The 17,991-nt window shown below is 54.2% G+C and overlaps 2 protein-coding genes across 3 annotated transcripts; one reads left to right on the forward strand and one right to left on the reverse strand.

Moving 5' to 3' along the window:
* The first annotated feature begins 4,033 nt into the window (after window positions 1-4,033).
* TRIM72 (tripartite motif containing 72) lies at window positions 4,034-16,995 on the forward strand. 2 transcript variants are annotated; one of them, XM_033218224.1, is made up of 8 exons: window positions 4,034-4,305; window positions 4,737-5,133; window positions 9,671-9,766; window positions 9,866-10,096; window positions 11,173-11,195; window positions 13,910-14,028; window positions 14,321-14,413; window positions 15,544-16,995. In XM_033218224.1, exons 2-8 carry the CDS (start codon window positions 4,744-4,746, stop codon window positions 16,116-16,118), a joined length of 1,527 nt encoding a protein of 508 aa, XP_033074115.1. In that variant the 5' UTR covers window positions 4,034-4,305; window positions 4,737-4,743; the 3' UTR covers window positions 16,119-16,995. The 2 variants fall into 2 exon arrangements, with proteins under 2 accessions (XP_033074115.1, XP_033074116.1); XM_033218225.1 differs by lacking the exon at window positions 14,321-14,413.
* PYDC1 (pyrin domain containing 1) lies at window positions 6,651-7,610 on the reverse strand. Its single transcript, XM_033219470.1, is given in 3 exon segments — window positions 6,651-6,887; window positions 7,211-7,271; window positions 7,577-7,610. Coding segments are annotated over 3 exon segments (318 nt in total). The 3' UTR covers window positions 6,651-6,664.
* Window positions 16,996-17,991: the final 996 nt, after the last annotated feature.

A 17,991-nucleotide genomic window follows, 5' to 3' on the forward strand; every position in this document is an offset into this window, starting at 1 on the left:
CAGGCTATGTGGCATATTTTTTAGTTTAATCCTCAAGACGACTCTACGGGGTTTTTTTTTTTTTTTCTTTTCTTTTTGAGACAGGGTTCAAGCAATTCTCCTGGCTCAGCCTTTGGAGTAGCTGGGATTATGGGACTACAGGCATGAGCCACCATAGTGTTTTGTTTGTTTGTTTGTTTTTGGTAGAGACGGGGGTCTTGCTGTGTTGCCCAGGTTGGTCTCGAATTTCTGGACTCAAGTGATCCTCCCACCTTGGCCTCCCAAAGTGCTGGGATTACAGGTGTGAGCCACCACACCCGGCCAGAATGGTGTTATTTATCCTTATATTGTAACTGAAGGTGCTGAGGCCCAGAGAGACAGGTGATTTTCCCTGGGAGTGCCCAGCATGAGCTCGTGAAGTCAGCATTCAGGACTTGCTTCTGTAGCAGCCCTGACTGGGGCTTTCTGGCCTGTCTCTGCATGTATCCAATAACCAGGGGCTCTCACCTTCCAAGGCACTCATTGCTTGAGCTGTTGGGAAGCTTTCCCTTAGCACAAGCTGAAATCTGTCCCTAGCGAGCTCTTTAGGTCTGAGTGACCTCGTAAGGCCAGCTACACTGGTTCACCACTCCCTCCTTCCTTGCACATGGCTTCTTGCCTCTTCTTGTTCTCAGTCTGCTTAGGACAATCAATGTTCTTTCCATGGATCAGAGGTCAGTCCTTGCCTATCTGCAGGGAGGGATTGAGTTGACTATCACCCACCTGTGTTGGACACCTGACAGCAGGACCTTCAGCCCCAACTTGGCCATGATGGAAACTCCAGATGAGATTTAAGTTCTGGAAGTTGAGTTTTTTAGCCTGAGCAGCTTGTGGTTTCAGAGACCAGCTCCAGATATACCCTCTTTCAAACCCTCTTCCTACTGCTAATATAAGGCTGAGTCTGAGCCATCAAGAATGGAAGAAACCAGGGGCTTTTAGCCAGGCATGGCAGCAAACGCCTGTGGTCCCCGTTACTTGGGAGGCTGAGGTGGGAGGATCACTTGAGCCTGGGAGATCGAGGCTGTAGTGAGCTATGATTGCACCATTGCACTCCAGCCTGGGCGACACCGTGAGACCTCAGAGACTTAAGGACAAAGAAGGCGGGGACACAAAACTCCCCTGGATTTCTCAGTGTGCCGGTAAAGAGCGCCAGCTTTGGCTGGGTGCGGTGGCTCACGCCCGTAATCCCAGCACTTTGGGAAGCCGAGGAAGGCGGATCATGAAGCTAGGAGATTGAGACCATCCTGGCCAACATGGTGAAACCCCATCTCTACTAAAAATACAAAAAATTAGCTGGGTGTGGTGGCAGGCGCCTGTAGTCCCAGCTACTCGGGAGGCAGAGGTGGGAGAATGGTGTGAACTCGGGAGGCGGAGCTTGCAGTGAGCCGAGATCTTGCCACTGCACTCCAGCCTGGGGGACAAAGCGAGACCCCATCTCAAAAAAAAAAAAAAAAGCGCCAGCTTCCTGAGACTTTTCACATACCCCGAGAATCTGCAGTCATTTACACAGGTAATTGCTCTTATCCGGAAGAATAATAGAACTTTTCTCCTCCTAAAAGAACCAAATGGTTACAGCCTGAATGAGGGCCTAGGTTAAACAAGGTGTCAGGCAGCCTGAAGTAGCTACCTTCCTAAGCAGACCAGCAGAAGTTTGTGCTGTCACCATGCAACATGCAAGAAGGAATGAGCAGCTGGGTGCAGTGGCTCATGCCTGGAATCCCAGCACTTTGGGAGGCTGAGGCGGGTGGATCACCTGAGGTCAGAAGTTCGAGACCAGCCTGGGCGAAATGGTGAAACCCCGTCTCTACTAAAAATACAAAAATTAGCTGGGCGTGGTGGAGCGTGCCTATAATCTCAGCTACTTGGGAGGCTGAGGCAGGAGAATCGCTTGAACCTGGGAAGTGGAGGTTGCAGTGAGCTGAGATCATGCCACTGCACTCCAGCTTGGGTGACAGAGTGAGATTCCATCTCAAAAAAAAAAAAAAAAATGAAAACAAAAAGAAAAAGAAAAAGAAAAAATTAAGAACCTAAGAGAGAAGGCAAAGGGAGAGTCCAAAGGGGAGATTAAGAGAATGAAACAGAAACAAAAATTCATTCTGAGAGAGAGAGCAGTTGAGATAAGAAAGAGTAAAACAAGGGAAAGGTTTGAGGGAAGCTAAGAGAAAGATGGAGAGACCAAATGCATGTTTATTCATTCACCTAGTGTCTGTAGAGCGCCTAATGTGTGTCACACACTTTAGTCTAAGCTGGAGACAAGCAGTAAACACAATTTCTATTCTGTAGGAAGAGACAGACAAGAAACCAGCAAACAAGTAGAATGGTGATAAATGTTATGGAGAAAAAGAAAGCCAGGCCGTGAGATGTTGAGGAGATAGGGGATTTGAAATCAGGGAATTGGGAGAGGCCTTGCTGGAAAGGTGATATTGAGCAAAGTCTGAGGGAGGAAAAAGAGGAAGCCATGCAGTACTTGGGTTGGAGAGTGTTCCAGGCAGAGGGGAACTTAATTGAAAAGTCCCTGATGCGAGTGATCAATGGGGAAAGGGGTGATAAATGGGTCAGAGTGATTAATGGGGTCATAGCAGATAGGGCTCTGTGGGCCACAGCACTTTGGTTTTTATTCTAGATGAAATTTATTTTCTTTCTTTCTTTCTTTTTTAAAAATATGTATTGATTTTTTTTTTTTTTTTTGAGACAGACTTTGGCTCTTGTTGCCCATGCTGGAGTGCAATGGTATGATCTTGGCTCACTGCAACCTCTGCGAGACGGAGTTTCACTCTTGTCACCCAGGCTGGAGGGCAATGGTGCGATCTCTGTTCACTGCAACCTCTGCCTCCCGGTTCAAGCGATTCTCCTGCCTCAGCGTCCCAAGTAGCTGGGTTTACAGACACCTGTCACCACACCTGGCTAAGTTTTGTATTTTTCATAGAGACGAGGTTTCACCATGTTGGCCAGATTGGTCTCAAACTCCTGACTTCAAGTGTTCCACCCGCCTGGACCCCCCCAAAATGCTGGGATTACAGGTGTGAGCCACCGCACCTGGCCCTTGCCAACTTTTTAATGGAGTTGTTTTCTGCTTGTTGAAATGTTTAGTTTCCTTATATATTCTGGATAGTAGATCTTTGTTGGATGCATAGTTTGTGAATATTTTCTTCCATTCTTCAGTTGTCTGTTTGTTGATAGTTGCTTTTGCTTTTGCTGTGAAGAAGCTCTTTAGTTTAATGAGGTCCCACTTAACAATTTTTGTTTTTGTTGCTTTTGAGGACTTAGTCACGAATGCTTTACCAAGGCTGATATCCAGAATGGTATTTCTCCGGGGGTTTCTTCTACAATTTTTATGGTTTGAAGTCTTACATTTAAGTCTTTAACCCATCTTGAGTTAATTTTTTATATGGTGAAAGGCAGGGGTCCAGTTTCATTCTCTTGCATATGGCTAGCCAGTTATCCCAGCGCCACTTAAATGAAATTTCAGCTGAGATTTGAAAGATACACATACAGGAACCAGGGCAGAATTGAGTTCTGGGCTGCAGGCTCTGGATTCAGTTCATTCATTTATTCAATCTCTCTCTGTCATTAATTCTCCAAGCATTTAGAGAGGCCTACTTTGCCCCAGGGCTTGTCCTGGGTGTACCAGAGAGACCAACTTGGAAAAGACCCTCCCCTCACCTCTGGAGGAAGAAAACATTTCAGAGCGGGGTGAGGTCCTGCCCTCCTGCAGGTGGGATAATCCTGCCAGGGTGACCTTGGTCAGCCATAAGCTTGGGGAATGAATGGGCGACAGGCTGGAGAGGGGCTGCCAGCAAGGAGGAGGGAGCTGGAGAGTGTGGAGGTGGGAGTTGGGGGAGAAAGGGGAGATCCTCCCTCAATTTTCTGTCTTTTCTATGGTGAGAAAGGTCTTGTCTCCCCGCTGGCTCTGAGCTCTGGTTACAGGCTGGCTGGGGAGAGAACAGTGGATGGGCCAAGACAGGTGGCCCTGGCATGTGATGCGTGCGCTGGGACTACTCAGCCCTCACTTTTAGAACGGTTTCCGGAAGTGATGGGAGGGATTGGGCAGGGCAGCTAAATATAGTCCTGGAGCCATGGCTCAATCTGGGAGGGTCTTCCACTGAGCACTGTGTGCCCATCACGCGTGGTGTCCACTGCCAGCTTCCCCTGTGAGTCCCTGTCCTTGCTTGGACGCTGCTACTTGTCTCAGATCTTTGGACACAGCCCTGACCTCAGTCCAGCTAGGCTAGACCCTGACCGGTCCTCCTTCCAGTCTCTTTCAGCCTAAGATCTCCAACCAGACCTGTGAGTCCCGTGGGCTGGAGCGGGGGGAGGGGGGGGAGGAGGGGAGGGCTGGAGAGCTTGGTAAAGTGGGGGAGGGAAGTCTCGAAGTGGGGGCTCTGGAGAATTTGGGGCCGGGGCTGAGGTCAGAGGCTGAGGCCTGGGGCTAAGGCGAAGGCAAGGACAGTGGGCTAGGACATGGGCTTGTGTTCAGGAACTGGGGTTGACCGATAGCGCATATTTTTGGGCTGGAGCTGAGAATTGCAGTGGAGGCTGCTTTTGGGACTGAGACCGAGTTCCTCTTCCTCCTTGACCGTCAGAGCCCCATCCAGTATAGGATGTGAGGTCTTTACAGGCTGGGGCTTCTCCCTGCGGCGCGGCAGACCCGGCCTGGGCTAGGGCTGGGCCGGGAGCGCGGCACAGCGGGTCCTCCAACCGACTCCTCCTCCACCCAGGCCCGCCATGTCGGCTGCACCCGGCCTCCTGCACCAGGAGCTATCCTGCCCGCTGTGCCTGCAGCTGTTCGACGCGCCCGTGACAGCCGAGTGCGGCCACAGTTTCTGTCGCGCCTGCCTGGGCCGCGTGGCCGGGGAGCCGGCGGCGGATGGCACCGTTCTCTGCCCCTGCTGTCAGGCCCCCACGCGGCCGCAGGCACTCAGCACCAACCTGCAGCTGGCGCGCCTGGTGGAGGGGCTGGCCCAGGTGCCTCAGGGCCACTGCGAGGAGCACTTGGACCCGCTGAGCATCTACTGTGAGCAGGACCGCGCGCTGGTGTGCGGAGTGTGCGCCTCACTCGGCTCGCACCGCGGTCATCGCCTCCTGCCCGCAGCGGAGGCCCACGCACGCCTCAAGGTGCGGGATCCGAGCGCATCGGGGTCGGAGGGGTTGTTCGGCGGCGCGGGGCCTGGCCGATGGGGAGGTCGCTGTACTGATTTGGATTCTGAATCTCTAAAGAGGCTCAGGAGCACCTGGAGTTGCGGGAGTCGGGGCGGGGCGAAGCAGCCAGGAAAGAGTGTCTGAGGAGCTGAAGGCGGGGCTGACAGAGGAAAGCCGCGCAGGGACGGAGACTGGCGAGAAGGGCGCTGAGCAAACCTAGGTTCCCGGCCTTAGCCTCTAGAGGGACCTGGACATGGGCGGGCGGAGCCCCAGGGATGGTCTGATGGGCGGGGCGGAACCAGGCGGAGCAGCGACTGACCAGCCCCTACGGCCCACGCGCTTATTCCTGCACCAGGTGGGCCGGTCGGGCAGGCTCCCTGCGCTGCGCTGGCCCACTTTGGACTGGAGGCGCGGCGTTCCGGGCAGAGCCAGGCGGCCGGGGCAGGGCTGTCCTGCTGTGCTCAGCGGAGGCCCACGCACCCCTGAAACTTCGGAACTTTGGCTGGCCTCACGGTCCCCAGGCGGGGCCTCACCAAAAGGGAGACTGGAAGCGCCAGGCAGCCGGGATCTGCACTTGCGTGCGCGGACCCAGGGTGGCACCGAGAGCCCCGTCCAGGATGTTTTTCTGGGTGGAGCTGGAAGTCCCAAACGCCTTGGGAGCCCACACGTGGTTGTGTGCGTCCCGAGGTACCCAGCAGACACCCAGACAGACACCCAGACAGAGGCAAATAGAGACCCACGCACACTGGCTAGTGCGTGTCATACGTGTGGCAAAAGCACACATTTAGAAGAAATGACAGGTGCAGGGGCTGGAGAAGGCGGGGTCTGGACGCACAGAGGCGTCCTTGGTCCCCGAGGTGGAGACACTGCCGTCGTCTTACGCGACTGGTGCGCGCGCGGGGCTGGCTTCACAGGCGTTGCACTACTCCTTCCCTTGGCCAGCCTCCTAGAGGTGGTAGACCACCGTCCTTTCGTTGGTATTCGAGGCCCCTGGACTTCCCAAGGACCCAGCCTCTCAGTCCCGCCAGCTCCTGCCTGGCCCAGTTCAGCCCAGTCCTAGCTGGTGGTCTCCTAGCTCAGGGCAGGAGCCTCCTCCTGGGAGCCCTCCCATCCCAGCACACCTGTGCTTAAGAAAGAAAAGAAAGAAAGAAATTCAAGATGAAGCTGGGGACTGTGCCACTGCGAGAGGGCTTTGAGCACATCCCAACCTCGCCCAACCTTGCCGGTCTTTATCTGCGAAGAGAGCACAGAACCCATGAAACGGAACAGGGCCCAGGCAGCCCAGGAGCCTGGAAGGGGGCAGTGGGGCGAGATGCAGCCCACCGGGGTTCGCGGCAGCCCAGCCCTTCGCTGCCGGGAGGGGCCGACCGGAGGTCTGAGGGAGGACCCCAGGAGGGACCCTGAAGGAAGAGGGGAACAGGAAGGCTCTGGGCGGGACCCGACGCCTCGGTCCTAGGCGAGGAAGCGGGGTTGGGTCCCTAGATCACGTACCAGCTCAGAGTGGCCCTCACGCGGCCCGCGGCAGCTGTGCCGCCTCCTCCAGCATGCCCATGTCGAGCAGCACGGTCACGACGAGTTCGGCTGCGTAGTCCTCGTAGTAGGAGGCGACCAGCTTGTCGGTGAGGTCCACGATTTCTAGCTGCCCGAGTGCGCCCCGCGGGATACGCTCAAAGCCCTCGCGCAGCGGCACAGCCCCCAGCTTCATCTTGAATTTTTCTTTCTTTTATTTTCTTTCTTTCTTTTTTTTTTTTTTGAGACTGAGTCTTGCTCTGTAGCCCAGACTGGAGTGCAGTGGCGCGATCTCCGCTCACTGCAAGCTCCACCGCCTCCCGTGTTCACGCCATTCTCCTGCCTCATCCTCCCGAGTAGCTGGGACTACAGGCGCCCGCCACCACGCCAGGCTAATTTTTTTGTATTTTTAGTGGAGACGGGGTTTCACCGTGTTAGCTAGGCTGGTCTCCATCTCCTGACCTCGTGATCCGCCCGCCTCGGCCTCGCCTCCCAAAGTGCTGGGATTAAAGGCCTGAGCCACCCTGCCCGGCCCATCTTGAACTTCTTGAGCTCCTCCGGGGTCAGGTTCTCCAGCACCTTCAGGACGGCCTCGCGCTTCCTTCCTATGGCTCAGCCCTGAGCCTCTGAGAGGGCCTGGAGCCATCAGGTACTACCTTTCCTGCAGCAGGTGGAGCCGCAGTCCTTGGGGATGAACCGGGGAGGAGACTGATCTGGCAGCTCATATTCAACCCTGTGGCTCCTGCTGGGAGGGGACTCTGCAAACACCACCTAGAGGGTCCCCCAGTTTCCCCTGGGAAAGTGGGGGCGCCAAATTGTTGAGGTGGGGATTGCTGTTCCCAATCTGCAGAGGAGGAAACAGATTGGAAGTCATGGAGGCAGGAGTGGAACTCATTCCATGGCCAGGCACCTTCCAGCAAAGAAGTGGCTTTGTAGCCTGGCATGGTTGCTCATGCTTGTAGTGCCAGCTATTTAGGAGGCTGAAGCAGAAGGATTGCTTGAGCCTAGGAGTTGGAGGATGCAGAGCTGTGATTGTGCCACTGCACTCCAGCCTAGGCAATCCTGTCTCAAAAAAAAAAATTTTTTTTTTCTTTGGCAGGAGTATTGGGAGCTCTCCTATATTTGCATATTTGCATTTGAGGTCTTGGGTAAGATCTAGACCACAGAGTGTTTGGTTGGTTTATGCAGGGGACTTTTTTTTTTTTTTTTGAAACGGAGTCTTGCTCTGTCTCCCAGGCTGGAGTGGAGTGGCACATTCTTGGCTCACTGCAACCTCTGCCTCCCTAGTTCAAACCATTCTCCTGCCTCAGCCTTCCAAGTAGCTGGGATTACAGGCACCTGCCACTGCCCCCAGCTAATTTTTGTATTTTTGGTAGAGATGGGGTTTCACCATCTTGGCCTGGCTGACCTCGAACTCATGACCTTGTGATCCAACCGCCTCAGCCTCCCAAAGTGCCGGGATTACAGGCGTGAGCCACCACGCCCAGCCAGCAGGGGACATTTTAATTAAATTCCGTGCCCCCCACTCCAAGCCCATGCATGTACAGGCTGGCTGACGTGGGGGTTAGGCTGACAGTCTGACTGAGGCTGATGTTCTGCTTTTAGGTAAGAGAGGAAGCCCAGGCGTAGGGGGAATTTGCCTTTCTTCTTTCATATATCCTTCACGTACCCCCTGAGGTCTGTTGTGTGCCAAGCTCTAGTGCCTGCCTGTCTGGTGGGAGAGACCAAACCACTTTGGCGTTTGCTATCCTCACAAAGGGTGAGGGCTATGGGGCTGACTGCTGAGCAGAGGGGATCAGGGAAGGCAAGGCCAGGGAGGGGTCAACAAAACAGACAAGGGGCTGGGGGTGTGGTGGTTCACACCTGTAATCCCAGCATGCTGGGAGGCTGAGGTGGGAGGATTGCTTGAGGTCAGGAGTTGGAGACTAGCCTGGGCAATATAGTGAGATTGTCTCTACAAAAACATTTTAGAAAATCTGGCCGGGCGCGGTGGCTCAAGCCTGTAATCCCAGCACTTTGGGAGGCCGAGACGGGCGGATCACGAGGTCAGGAGATCGAGACCATCCTGGCTAATACGGTGAAACCCTGTCTCTACTTAAAAATACAAAAAACTAGCCGGGCGACGAGGCGGGCGCCTGTAGTCCCAGCTACTCAGGAGGCTGAGGCAGGAGAATGGCATAAACCCGGGAGGCGGAGCTTGCAGTGAGCTGAGATCCGCCACTGCACTCCAGCCTGGGTGGCAGAGCAAGACTCCGTCTCAAAAAAAAAAAAAAAAAAAAAAAAAAAAAAATCATGGCTAGGCGTGGTGGCTCATGTCTATAATTCCAGCACTTTGGGAGGCTGAGGTGGGTGGATCACCTGAGGTCAGAAGTTTGAGAGCAGCCTGACCAACATGGTGAAACGCTGCCTCTATTAAAAATATCACAATTAAGCCAGGCATGGTGGTGCACCAAAATTAGTCCCAGCTACTTGGGAGGCTGAAGCGGGAGAATCACTTGAACCCAGGAGGTGGAGGTTGCAGTGAGCCGAGATTGTGCCACTGCATTGCAGCCTGGGTGACAGAGAGAGACTCCATCTCAAAAAAAAAAAAAAAAATCAAAAAATTTGCTGGGCATGGTGGTGTGTGCCTATAGTTCCAGCTACTTGGGACTTGGGAGACTGTGGTGGGAGGGTCAATTAAGCCTGGGAGGTTGGGGCTGTAGTTAGCTGTGATCATGACACTGCACTCCAGGGTCACTCCAGAGCGAGACCCTGTCTGAAAACAAAACATCAAAATAAATAAATAAAAAAACCGTACCAAAATAGGCAAGTGGCAGGGGAAGCATTCGGACCTCAGGAGTAGCACTGGCTGGGGCTGGTAGGCATGTAAGTGGATTTGGGGATGGGAAGATGGCTGGAGGAGAAAGTGGCATTGAGGTTGAGCCACAGAGGGCAGGTTTAGGTTGGGAGGTGTGGGTTTGGGGTGAGTGGCATCCCCATTACTTCTCCATGCCTCGCCCCCCAGACACAGCTGCCACAGCAGAAACTGCAGCTGCAGGAGGCATGCATGCGCAAGGAGAAGAGTGTAGCTGTGCTGGAGCATCAGCTGGTGGAGGTGGAGGTGAGGACTTCATAGGGCCATGTCTCAGGGGCTGGGGGCCAGGCTAGGGGTCTCCAGCCAAGAGCCTTTATTCTGCCAATCACTGCCCCATTCCTGCAGGAGACAGTGCGTCAGTTCCGGGGGGCCGTGGGGGAGCAGCTGGGCAAGATGCGGGTGTTCCTGGCTGCACTGGAGGGCTCCTTGGACCGCGAGGCAGAGCGTGTGCGGGGTGAGGCAGGGGTCGCCTTGCGCCGGGAGCTGGGGAGCCTGAACTCTTACCTGGAGCAGCTGCGGCAGATGGAGAAGGTGCTGGAGGAGGTGGCCGACAAGCCACAGACTGAGTTCCTAATGGTGAGCACCGGGTGACCCCCCGTCTCCTCCTTGCCTCAGCCCCCTCACTGCTCAGGCCCCAGAGACCTCATCCCATTGTCAGATAGGCCCAGAGAGGGGCAGGGATGAGCCAGCATCACGTGTCTGGGAGGGGCAGGCCTCAGGACTGCTGTATGGTTGTTTAGGCTGAGCACTGCATAAGGACATTGTATTAAGTAAACACTATTCATATCACAGACCTTGTCAGTTTATATTTATTAGGACTTTTTTTTTTTTAAGGCAGTGTCTCACTCTGTCACCCAGACTGGAGTGCAGTGGCATGACCATAGCTCATTGCAGCCTTGACTTTGTAGGCTCAGGCAGTCCTCCAATCTCAGCCTCCCATAGCTGGGACTATAGACACTTACCACCATGCCTGGCTAATTTTTGTATTTTTAGTAGAGATAGGGTCTCACTATGTTGCCCAGACTGGTCTCAAATGCCTGGACTCAAGCAATCTGCCTGCCTTGGCCTCCAACAGTGCTGGGATTACAGGTGTGAGCCACTGTACCTGGCCTATTAGGACAGTTTTCTATCAGGTGGAATCAGAGTTGCTTGGAGGCGAAGATACTTTTTTGTAATCCACATAAAAGTGAAGGGCTGGGGTGGCCTTGAGTTCTAGGTCTCTTCTGGCTTTTTTGTTTTTTTTTGAGATAGGACTTTGCTCTGTTGCCCAGGCTGGAGTGCAGTGGTGTGATCTCGGCTCACTGCAACCTCCTCTTCCCAGGTTCAAGTGATTTTCCTGGCTCAGCCTCCCAAGTAGCTGGGATTACAGGTTCCTGCTGCCACGCCCAGCTAATTTTTTTGTAATGTTGGTAGAGATGGGTTTCACGATGTTGGCCAGGCTGGTCTCGAACTCCTGGCCTCAAGCAATCCATCCGCCTTGGCCTCCCAAAATGTTGAGATTGCAGGCATGAGCCACATCATCTGGCCTCTTTGAGCTTTTCTGATTCTTCCTGACCTTGCACTCAGCATTCCTAGTTGTCTACCCCATCCTCAAAAGTCTCCAGTGTCCCCAACATCGGCTTCACCACCATTCTCTTTTTCTCTCTTTCCAGAAATACTGCCTGGTGACCAGCAGGTGAGAGCAACCTGGCCCTGTCCCTTTGCCCGACTTGTCCCAGTCTTCTAGGGACACCAGCCGGCTCACTCTCCACTCACTACTGTGCCTGCACACCTGCAATTCAGTCTGCTGCCCCACCCCTGCCTGAACACATGGTTGTAGACAGAAATGATCTGGATGCATCCTTTTGCTCAGGGACCTCCTAGACTGGTGTCATGAGACACATGTGGGTGGGGACAAAGGCATCACTGTGTGCTCAGTGTGGCTGTGGAGGGAAAGTGGTGGCCAGGCATGGAGTGAATGTTTGAGATGGGCCCTGGAGGGATGAACAGGAGTTGGCTAGGCAAAGTGCTGGGAGAAGAAGGGCATTGCAAGGAGAAGGGCATTGCGGGGAGAAGGTCATTGCTGAGAGAAGAAGGGCATTGCTGAGAGAAGAAGGACATTGCTGGGAGAAGGGCATTGCTGGGAGAAGAAGGGCATTGCTGGGAGAAGGACATTGCTGGAAGAAGAAGGGCATTGTGAGGAGAAGGGCATTGCTGGGAGGAGGGCATTACTGGGAGAAGAAGAAGGGCATTGCTGGGAGAAGGACATTGCTGGAAGAAGAAGGGCATTGTGAGGAGAAGGGCATTGCTGGGAGGAGGGCATTATGGGGAGAAGGGCATTGCGGGGAGAAGGGCATTGCGGGGAGAAGGGCATTGCTGGAAGAAGGGCATTGCGGGGAGAAGGGCATTGCTGGGAGGAGGGCATTATGGGGAGAAGGGCATTGCGGGGAGAAGGGCATTGCTGGGAGAAGGGCATTGCGGGGATAACGGCATTGTGGGGAGAAGGGCATTGCGGGGAGAAGGGCATTGCTGGGATAAGGGTATTGCGGGGAGAAGGGTATTGCTGGAAGAAGAAGGGCATTGCAGGGAGAAGGGTATTGCTGGAAGAAGAACATTGCTGGGAGAAGAAGGACATTGTGAGGAGAAGAACATTGCTGGGAGAAGAAGGGCATTATGAGGAGAAGGGCATTGCTGAGAGAAGGGCATTACGGGGAGAAGGGTATTGCTGGGAGAAGGGCATTGCTGGGAGAAGGGCATCGCGGGGAGAAGGGTATTGCTGGAAGAAGAACACTGCTGGGAGAAGAAGAGCATTGTGAGGAGAAGGGCATTGCTGGGAGAAGGGCATTGCGGGGAGAAGGGCATTGCTGGGAGGAGAAATGCATTGTGAGGAGAAGGGCATTGCTGGGAGAAGGGCATTGCGGGGAGAAGAGCATTGCTGGGAGAAGGGCATTGCGGGGAGAAGGGTATTGCTGGAAGAAGAAGGGCATTGCAGGGAAAAGGCCATTACGGGGAGAAGGGCGTTGCTGGGAGAAGGGCATTGTGGGGAGAATGGTATTGCTGGAAGAAGAAGGCATTGCAGGGAGAAGGGCACTGTGTGGAGAAGAAGGACATTGCAAGGAGAAGGGCATTGTGGGGAGAAGGGCATTGCTGGGAGAAGGACATTGTGGGGAGAAGGGCATTGCTGGAAGAAGGGTGTGGGAGAAGAGCATTGTTGGGAGAAGGGTGTTTCTGGGAGAAGGGCATTGCTGGGAGAGGGGACAGCCAGCTAGAGGGCTGGTGAGTGGGAGGGAAGAGGAACTGGGGTAGTAGGTGTGTGTACACTGGCAAAGCTGAGAAGCTTGGACCTTATCCCAAAAGAAGGATGAAAAAAAAGTGTAGTTGGGCCAGGTGTGGTGGCTCACGCCTGTCATCCAAGCATTTTGGGAGGCTGAGGTGGGTGGATCATCTGAGGTCAGGAGTTTGAGACCAGCCTGGCCAACATGGCAAAACTTCCTCTCTACTAAAAACACAAAAATTAGCCAGGCATGGTGGCAGACACCTATAATCCCAGCTACTTGGGTGGCTGAGGCAGGAGAATTGCTTGAACTCGGGAGGCAGAGGCTGCAGTGAGCCAAGATCATGCCACTACACCCCAGTCGGGTGATAGAGCCAGACTCAATCTCAAAAAAAAAAAAAAAAAAAAAAAAAAAAAAAAATCAATAAACAGTGGTAAAATATATGTAACATAAAATTGACAATTTTAAGCTTCTTCTTTTTTTTTTTTTTTAAAGACAGGATCTTGCTATGTTGCCCAGACTGGACTCAATTTTCTGAGCTCCAGTGAGCCTCCTGAGTCAGCCTCCTTGAGCAGCTGGGACTACACTCTATCTGTCTCATTTTAAGCATTTTTAAGTGTGCATTTAAAATTCAGTGGTGCTAAGTACATTCACATTGTATAACCATCACCAGTGCTTACCTCCAGAATTTTCTCATCTTCCCAAACCAAAACTCCAAAGGAAGAGTTTTTTTTTTTTTTTTTTTTTGAGACGGAGTCTCGCTCTGTCGCCCAGGCTGGAGTGCAATGGCCGGATCTCAGCTCACTGCAAGCTCCGCCTCCCAGATTTACGCCATTCTCCTGCCTCAGCCTCCCGAGTAGCTGGGACTACAGGCGCCCGCCACCTCGCCCGGCTAGTTTTTTGTATTTTTAGTAGAGACGGGGTTTCACCGGGTTAGCCAGGATGGTCTCGATCTCCTGACCTCGTGATCCACCCATCTCGGCCTCCCAAAGTGCTGGGATTACAGGCTTGAGCCACCGTGCCCGGCCGGTAGGAAGAGTTTTAAGCAGGGGTGTGATGTGGGGATATCCTGGAATACCCCCAGCCCTTGTCCTCCCCACTCACAGATGCCTCCCCTTACCCTCCCCACCCCCAGGCTGCAGAAGATCCTGGCAGAGTCTCCCCCACCCGCCCGTCTGGACATCCAGCTGCCAATCATCTCAGATGACTTCAAATTCCAAGTGTGGAGGAAGATGTTCCGGGCTCTGATGCCAGGTACCGGGAGGGACTGGCTCAGGTTTGTGTGTGACTGGGCAGTTGATGGGAGGCCCTACCCAACCTGGAGAGGCCTCCCAGTCCCAACTGGGGAGGCCACTGAAGGAAGTACCCAGTGCCCCTTTGCCTCTGGGGTTCCCCCCTGCAGTCCCCTAACCTGTGTTGGGAGGAGGGCCTTTGAGAGCATGGGGTTTGCAGTGGGTGACTGACACCAAGATGCTGTTGCTGTTGGCAGCTCAGAATGCTGGAACCTAGGTCTGAGCCACTGACTTGCTGTGTGATCCTTGGTCAGTCTCGGCCGCTCTCTGGACAGTGGAGATGATAAATCCTGCCAACTGGGGACTGAGGCTCTGCAGAGCTCCTGGAACCCTGGGGACTGGCCCGGGTTAGAGAGTGACTCTGGCGGCCTGTGGCTGGGGAGGCCCAAGGGCTCAGTTCCTCCCTGCAAGTGCTGGATGATGCAGGTTACAGAGCTCTGGGGCATACACATTGCTGGGGTAGCCCTTCCTTGCCTCAGCGGAGGTGGGAATGCAGACAGCCTCATTTTATTTTTTTATTTTTATTTTTATTTTTTTTTGAGGCGGAGTCTTGCTCTGTCGCCCAGGCTGGAGTGTAGTGGCCGGATCTCAGCTCACTGCAAGCTCCGCCTCGCGGGTTCTCGCCATTCTCCTGTCTCAGCCTCCCAAGTAGCTGGGACTACAGGCGCCCGCCACCTCGCCCGGCTAGTTTTTTGTATTTTTAGTAGAGACGGGGTTTCACTGTGTTCGCCAGGATGGTCTCGATCTCCTGACCTTGTGATCCACCCGTCTCGGCCTCCCAAAGTGCTGGGATTACAGGCTTGAGCCACCGCGCCCGGCAACAGCCTCATTTTATTCAAGAGAAAACTAAGACTCAGAGACTGGGTCTAGGTTGATGTCAAGATCGGGCTCCTTGGGCCTTGTCTGGGCCTCAGATGGTGATGCCTTGTGTCAATTTAGTTCTGTTGGCCGGGCTCGGTGGCTCACGCTTGTAATCCCAAAACTTTGGGAGGCCGAGGTGGGAGGATCACTTGAGCCCAGGAGTTCGAGACCAGCCTGGGCAACATAGTGAGACCCCCTGTCTCTACAAAAACTTAAAAAAATTAGCCAGGTGTGGTGGCACATGCCTGTAGTACCAGCTACTTGGCAGATGGGAGGATTGCTTGAGCCTGGGAGTTGGAGGTTGCAGTGAGCCAAAGTTGCACCACTGTGCTCCAGCCTGGGCCACAGAGTGAGACCCTGCCTCAAAAAAAAAAAAAAAAAAAAAAAAAGGAAGAAAATGCAGGCCTGCCTGCCACCCTAGAGGGAAGCAAAAGCAATCATGGCCTCATCTCACAGCTGAGCAAACTGAAGTTGAGCCAGGTGTGATCTTGTGGCCCAACCCGGTGAGCAGAGATGCCAAGAGGATTAGGGGAGACAAAGCTGGCCTGTAATTGGTCGGGAGAAGGCCCCAGCGAGGCAGAAACCTAGGGTTTTCTGATCGTGGTCTCTCTGGCAGCGCTGGAGGAGCTGACCTTTGACCCGAGCTCTGCGCACCCGAGCCTAGTTGTGTCTTCCTCCGGCCGCCGCGTGGAGTGCTCGGAGCAGAAGGCGCCGCCGGCAGGGGAGGACCCGCGCCAGTTCGACAAGGCGGTGGCGGTGGTGGCGCACCAGCAGCTCTCCGAGGGCGAACACTACTGGGAGGTGGAGGTGGGCGACAAGCCGCGCTGGGCGCTGGGCGTGATCGCGGCCGAGGGCCCCCGCCGCGGGCGTCTGCACGCGGTGCCCTCGCAGGGCCTGTGGCTGCTGGGGCTGCGTGAGGGCAAGATCCTGGAGGCTCACGTGGAGGCCAAGGAGCCGCGAGCTCTGCGCAGCCCCGAGCGGCGGCCCACGCGCATCGGCCTCTACCTGAGCTTCGGCGACGGCGTCCTCTCCTTCTACGATGCCAGCGACGCCGACGCGCTCGTGCCGCTTTTTGCCTTCCACGAGCGCCTGCCTGGGCCCGTGTATCCCTTCTTCGACGTGTGCTGGCACGACAAGGGCAAGAACTCCCAGCCGCTGCTGCTCGTGGGGTCCGAAGGCGCCGAGGCCTGAGCCTCCGGACGGGTCGGGGAGGGGCGCAGGGACCTGGGTTGGAGCTTAGGTCTCCTTGGTCGGGTCTGAAGGTAGAAGGGTGGGGTGCGAGTTGCCAGGGCCCAGGGGGCTGGGAACGGCGGGGGGGGGGGGTCTCCCAGAATACTGCCGTGGGGGTAGGACTGGCTTGGTGGCTCATGCCTATAATCCCAGCACTTTGGGAGACGGAGTCGGGTGGATCACCTGAGGTAAGGAGTTCAAGACCAGTCTGGGCAACATGGTGAAACCCCTCTCTACTAAAAATACAAAAATTAGCTGGGCGCGGTGGTGTAGCCTGTAATCCTAGCTACTTGGGAGGCTGAGGCAAGAGAATTGCTTGAACCCAGGAGGTGGAGGTTGCAGTGAGCAGACATTGTGCCACTGCACTCTAACCTGGGGGACAAGAGCCAGACTTTGTCTCAGAAAAAAAAAAAAGCGTGAGGGTTGGCATGGCCTGGGGACTGCCGGTGAGGGGTTGGGGTGATGCTGGGGACAAGACCCAGTGGGGTAGGGAGATCTGGAGTCAGGTCAGTGGGGGAAATCAGAATTTGGGAACCAGGAGCCCTGAGAATTCCAGGAAGAAACTAAGGTTGAGCGAGGGAGGGCCAGGGCCAGGTAGGGGGATTGACAGGAGGAGCTTGAGAACCTGTAGAGTAAGGGGCTTCTTCAGCCTCACACTCCCCTCCTCCTTAGGCCTTGGGTCCCCCACTCCAGACTCACCTTACCCAAAGGCCTTCCCCTTAGTTCTCCACCTTAGGCATGCGTTAAAATCACCTTTTTAAAGCCCTTAACCATGATTTGTTAAAGCATAGGGTGCTAAGTTTCTGATTTAGTAGGTCGGACAGGTCAAAAATGCTCATTTCTTTCTTTCTTTCTTTTTTTGAGACAGAGTCTTGCTCTTTCACCCAAAGCTAGAGTGCAGTGGTGCCATCTCGGCTCACTGTAACCTCTGCCTTCAGGGTTCAAGCAATTCTCATGCCTCAGTCTCCCAAGTAGCTGGGACTACAGACGCCCGCCACCACACCTGGCTATTTATTTTTCTTTTTTCTTTTTAGTAGGGGTTTCACCATGTTGGCCAAGCTGATCTCGAACTTCTGACCTCAAGTGAGTCACCCGCCTTGGCCTCCCAAAGTGCTGGGATTACAGGCGTGAGCCACTGCGCCTGGCCGAAAATGCTCATTTTTTTTGTTTTTAATTTAGTTTTTGTAGAAATGGTGTCTCATTATGTTGCCCAGGCTGATCTTGAACTCTTGGCCTCAAGTGATTCTCCTGCCTTGGCCTTCCAAGTGCTGGGATTATAGGTGTGAGCCACCATGCCCTGCCAAAAATGTGCATTTCTGGCAGGTTCCCAGGTGACGCTGCTGGCCACAGGGGCTGACGCTGGGGGAAGCCCTGACCTAGTGCACATCCCACTGGGCTCTTCACTCTCAGTGTAGATCGAGGAGAGGCATAGGTCCAAACATACGTTTCTCCAGTCAAAAACATGGAAGGTTTGCACCAGGAGTGGAAGGAAACAAATAAGCATAAACCAACGCAGAGACATTTAAGGGCTGGGCACTCATGCCTGTAATCCCAACACTTTGGGAGATTGAGGCAAGAGGATCATTTGAGGCCTGGAGTTTGAGACCAGCCTGGGCAAACATAGCGAGACCCTGTTGCAACAAAAACCAGAAAAACAACAAAAAGAAGACATTGGAAAACTGCCAGAGCCGATTCTAGGCAAATAAACAACCCTCAACTTCACTTGCTTTGCCTCTGGGATATGTTTATCGAGCGTCTTGAACGTTGAGGAAGCCAGCCAAGAGAAAAAGCCTGATGCCAAGGTCACACTGGTCCCTGCTGCTCATGGGGAAGA

This window comes from Trachypithecus francoisi, unplaced genomic scaffold, assembly GCF_009764315.1.
Source record: "Trachypithecus francoisi isolate TF-2019V2 unplaced genomic scaffold, Tfra_2.0 Lachesis_group10, whole genome shotgun sequence".
NCBI lineage: Eukaryota > Metazoa > Chordata > Mammalia > Primates > Cercopithecidae > Trachypithecus > Trachypithecus francoisi.

What these genes read in the sequence shown, in the direction of transcription:
- TRIM72 (XM_033218224.1), top strand. Translation starts at nt 4,744, where the DNA reads ATGTCGGCTGCACCCGGCCTCCTGCACCAGGAGCTATCCTGCCCGCTG. An exon ending in CACAGACTGAGTTCCTAATG is followed by an intron (nt 10,097 to 11,172) that starts GTGAGCACCGGG and finishes CTCTCTTTCCAG; the next exon opens with AAATACTGCCTGGTGACCAG. An exon ending in GTTCCGGGCTCTGATGCCAG is followed by an intron (nt 14,029 to 14,320) that starts GTACCGGGAGGG and finishes ATCCTTGGTCAG; the next exon opens with TCTCGGCCGCTCTCTGGACA.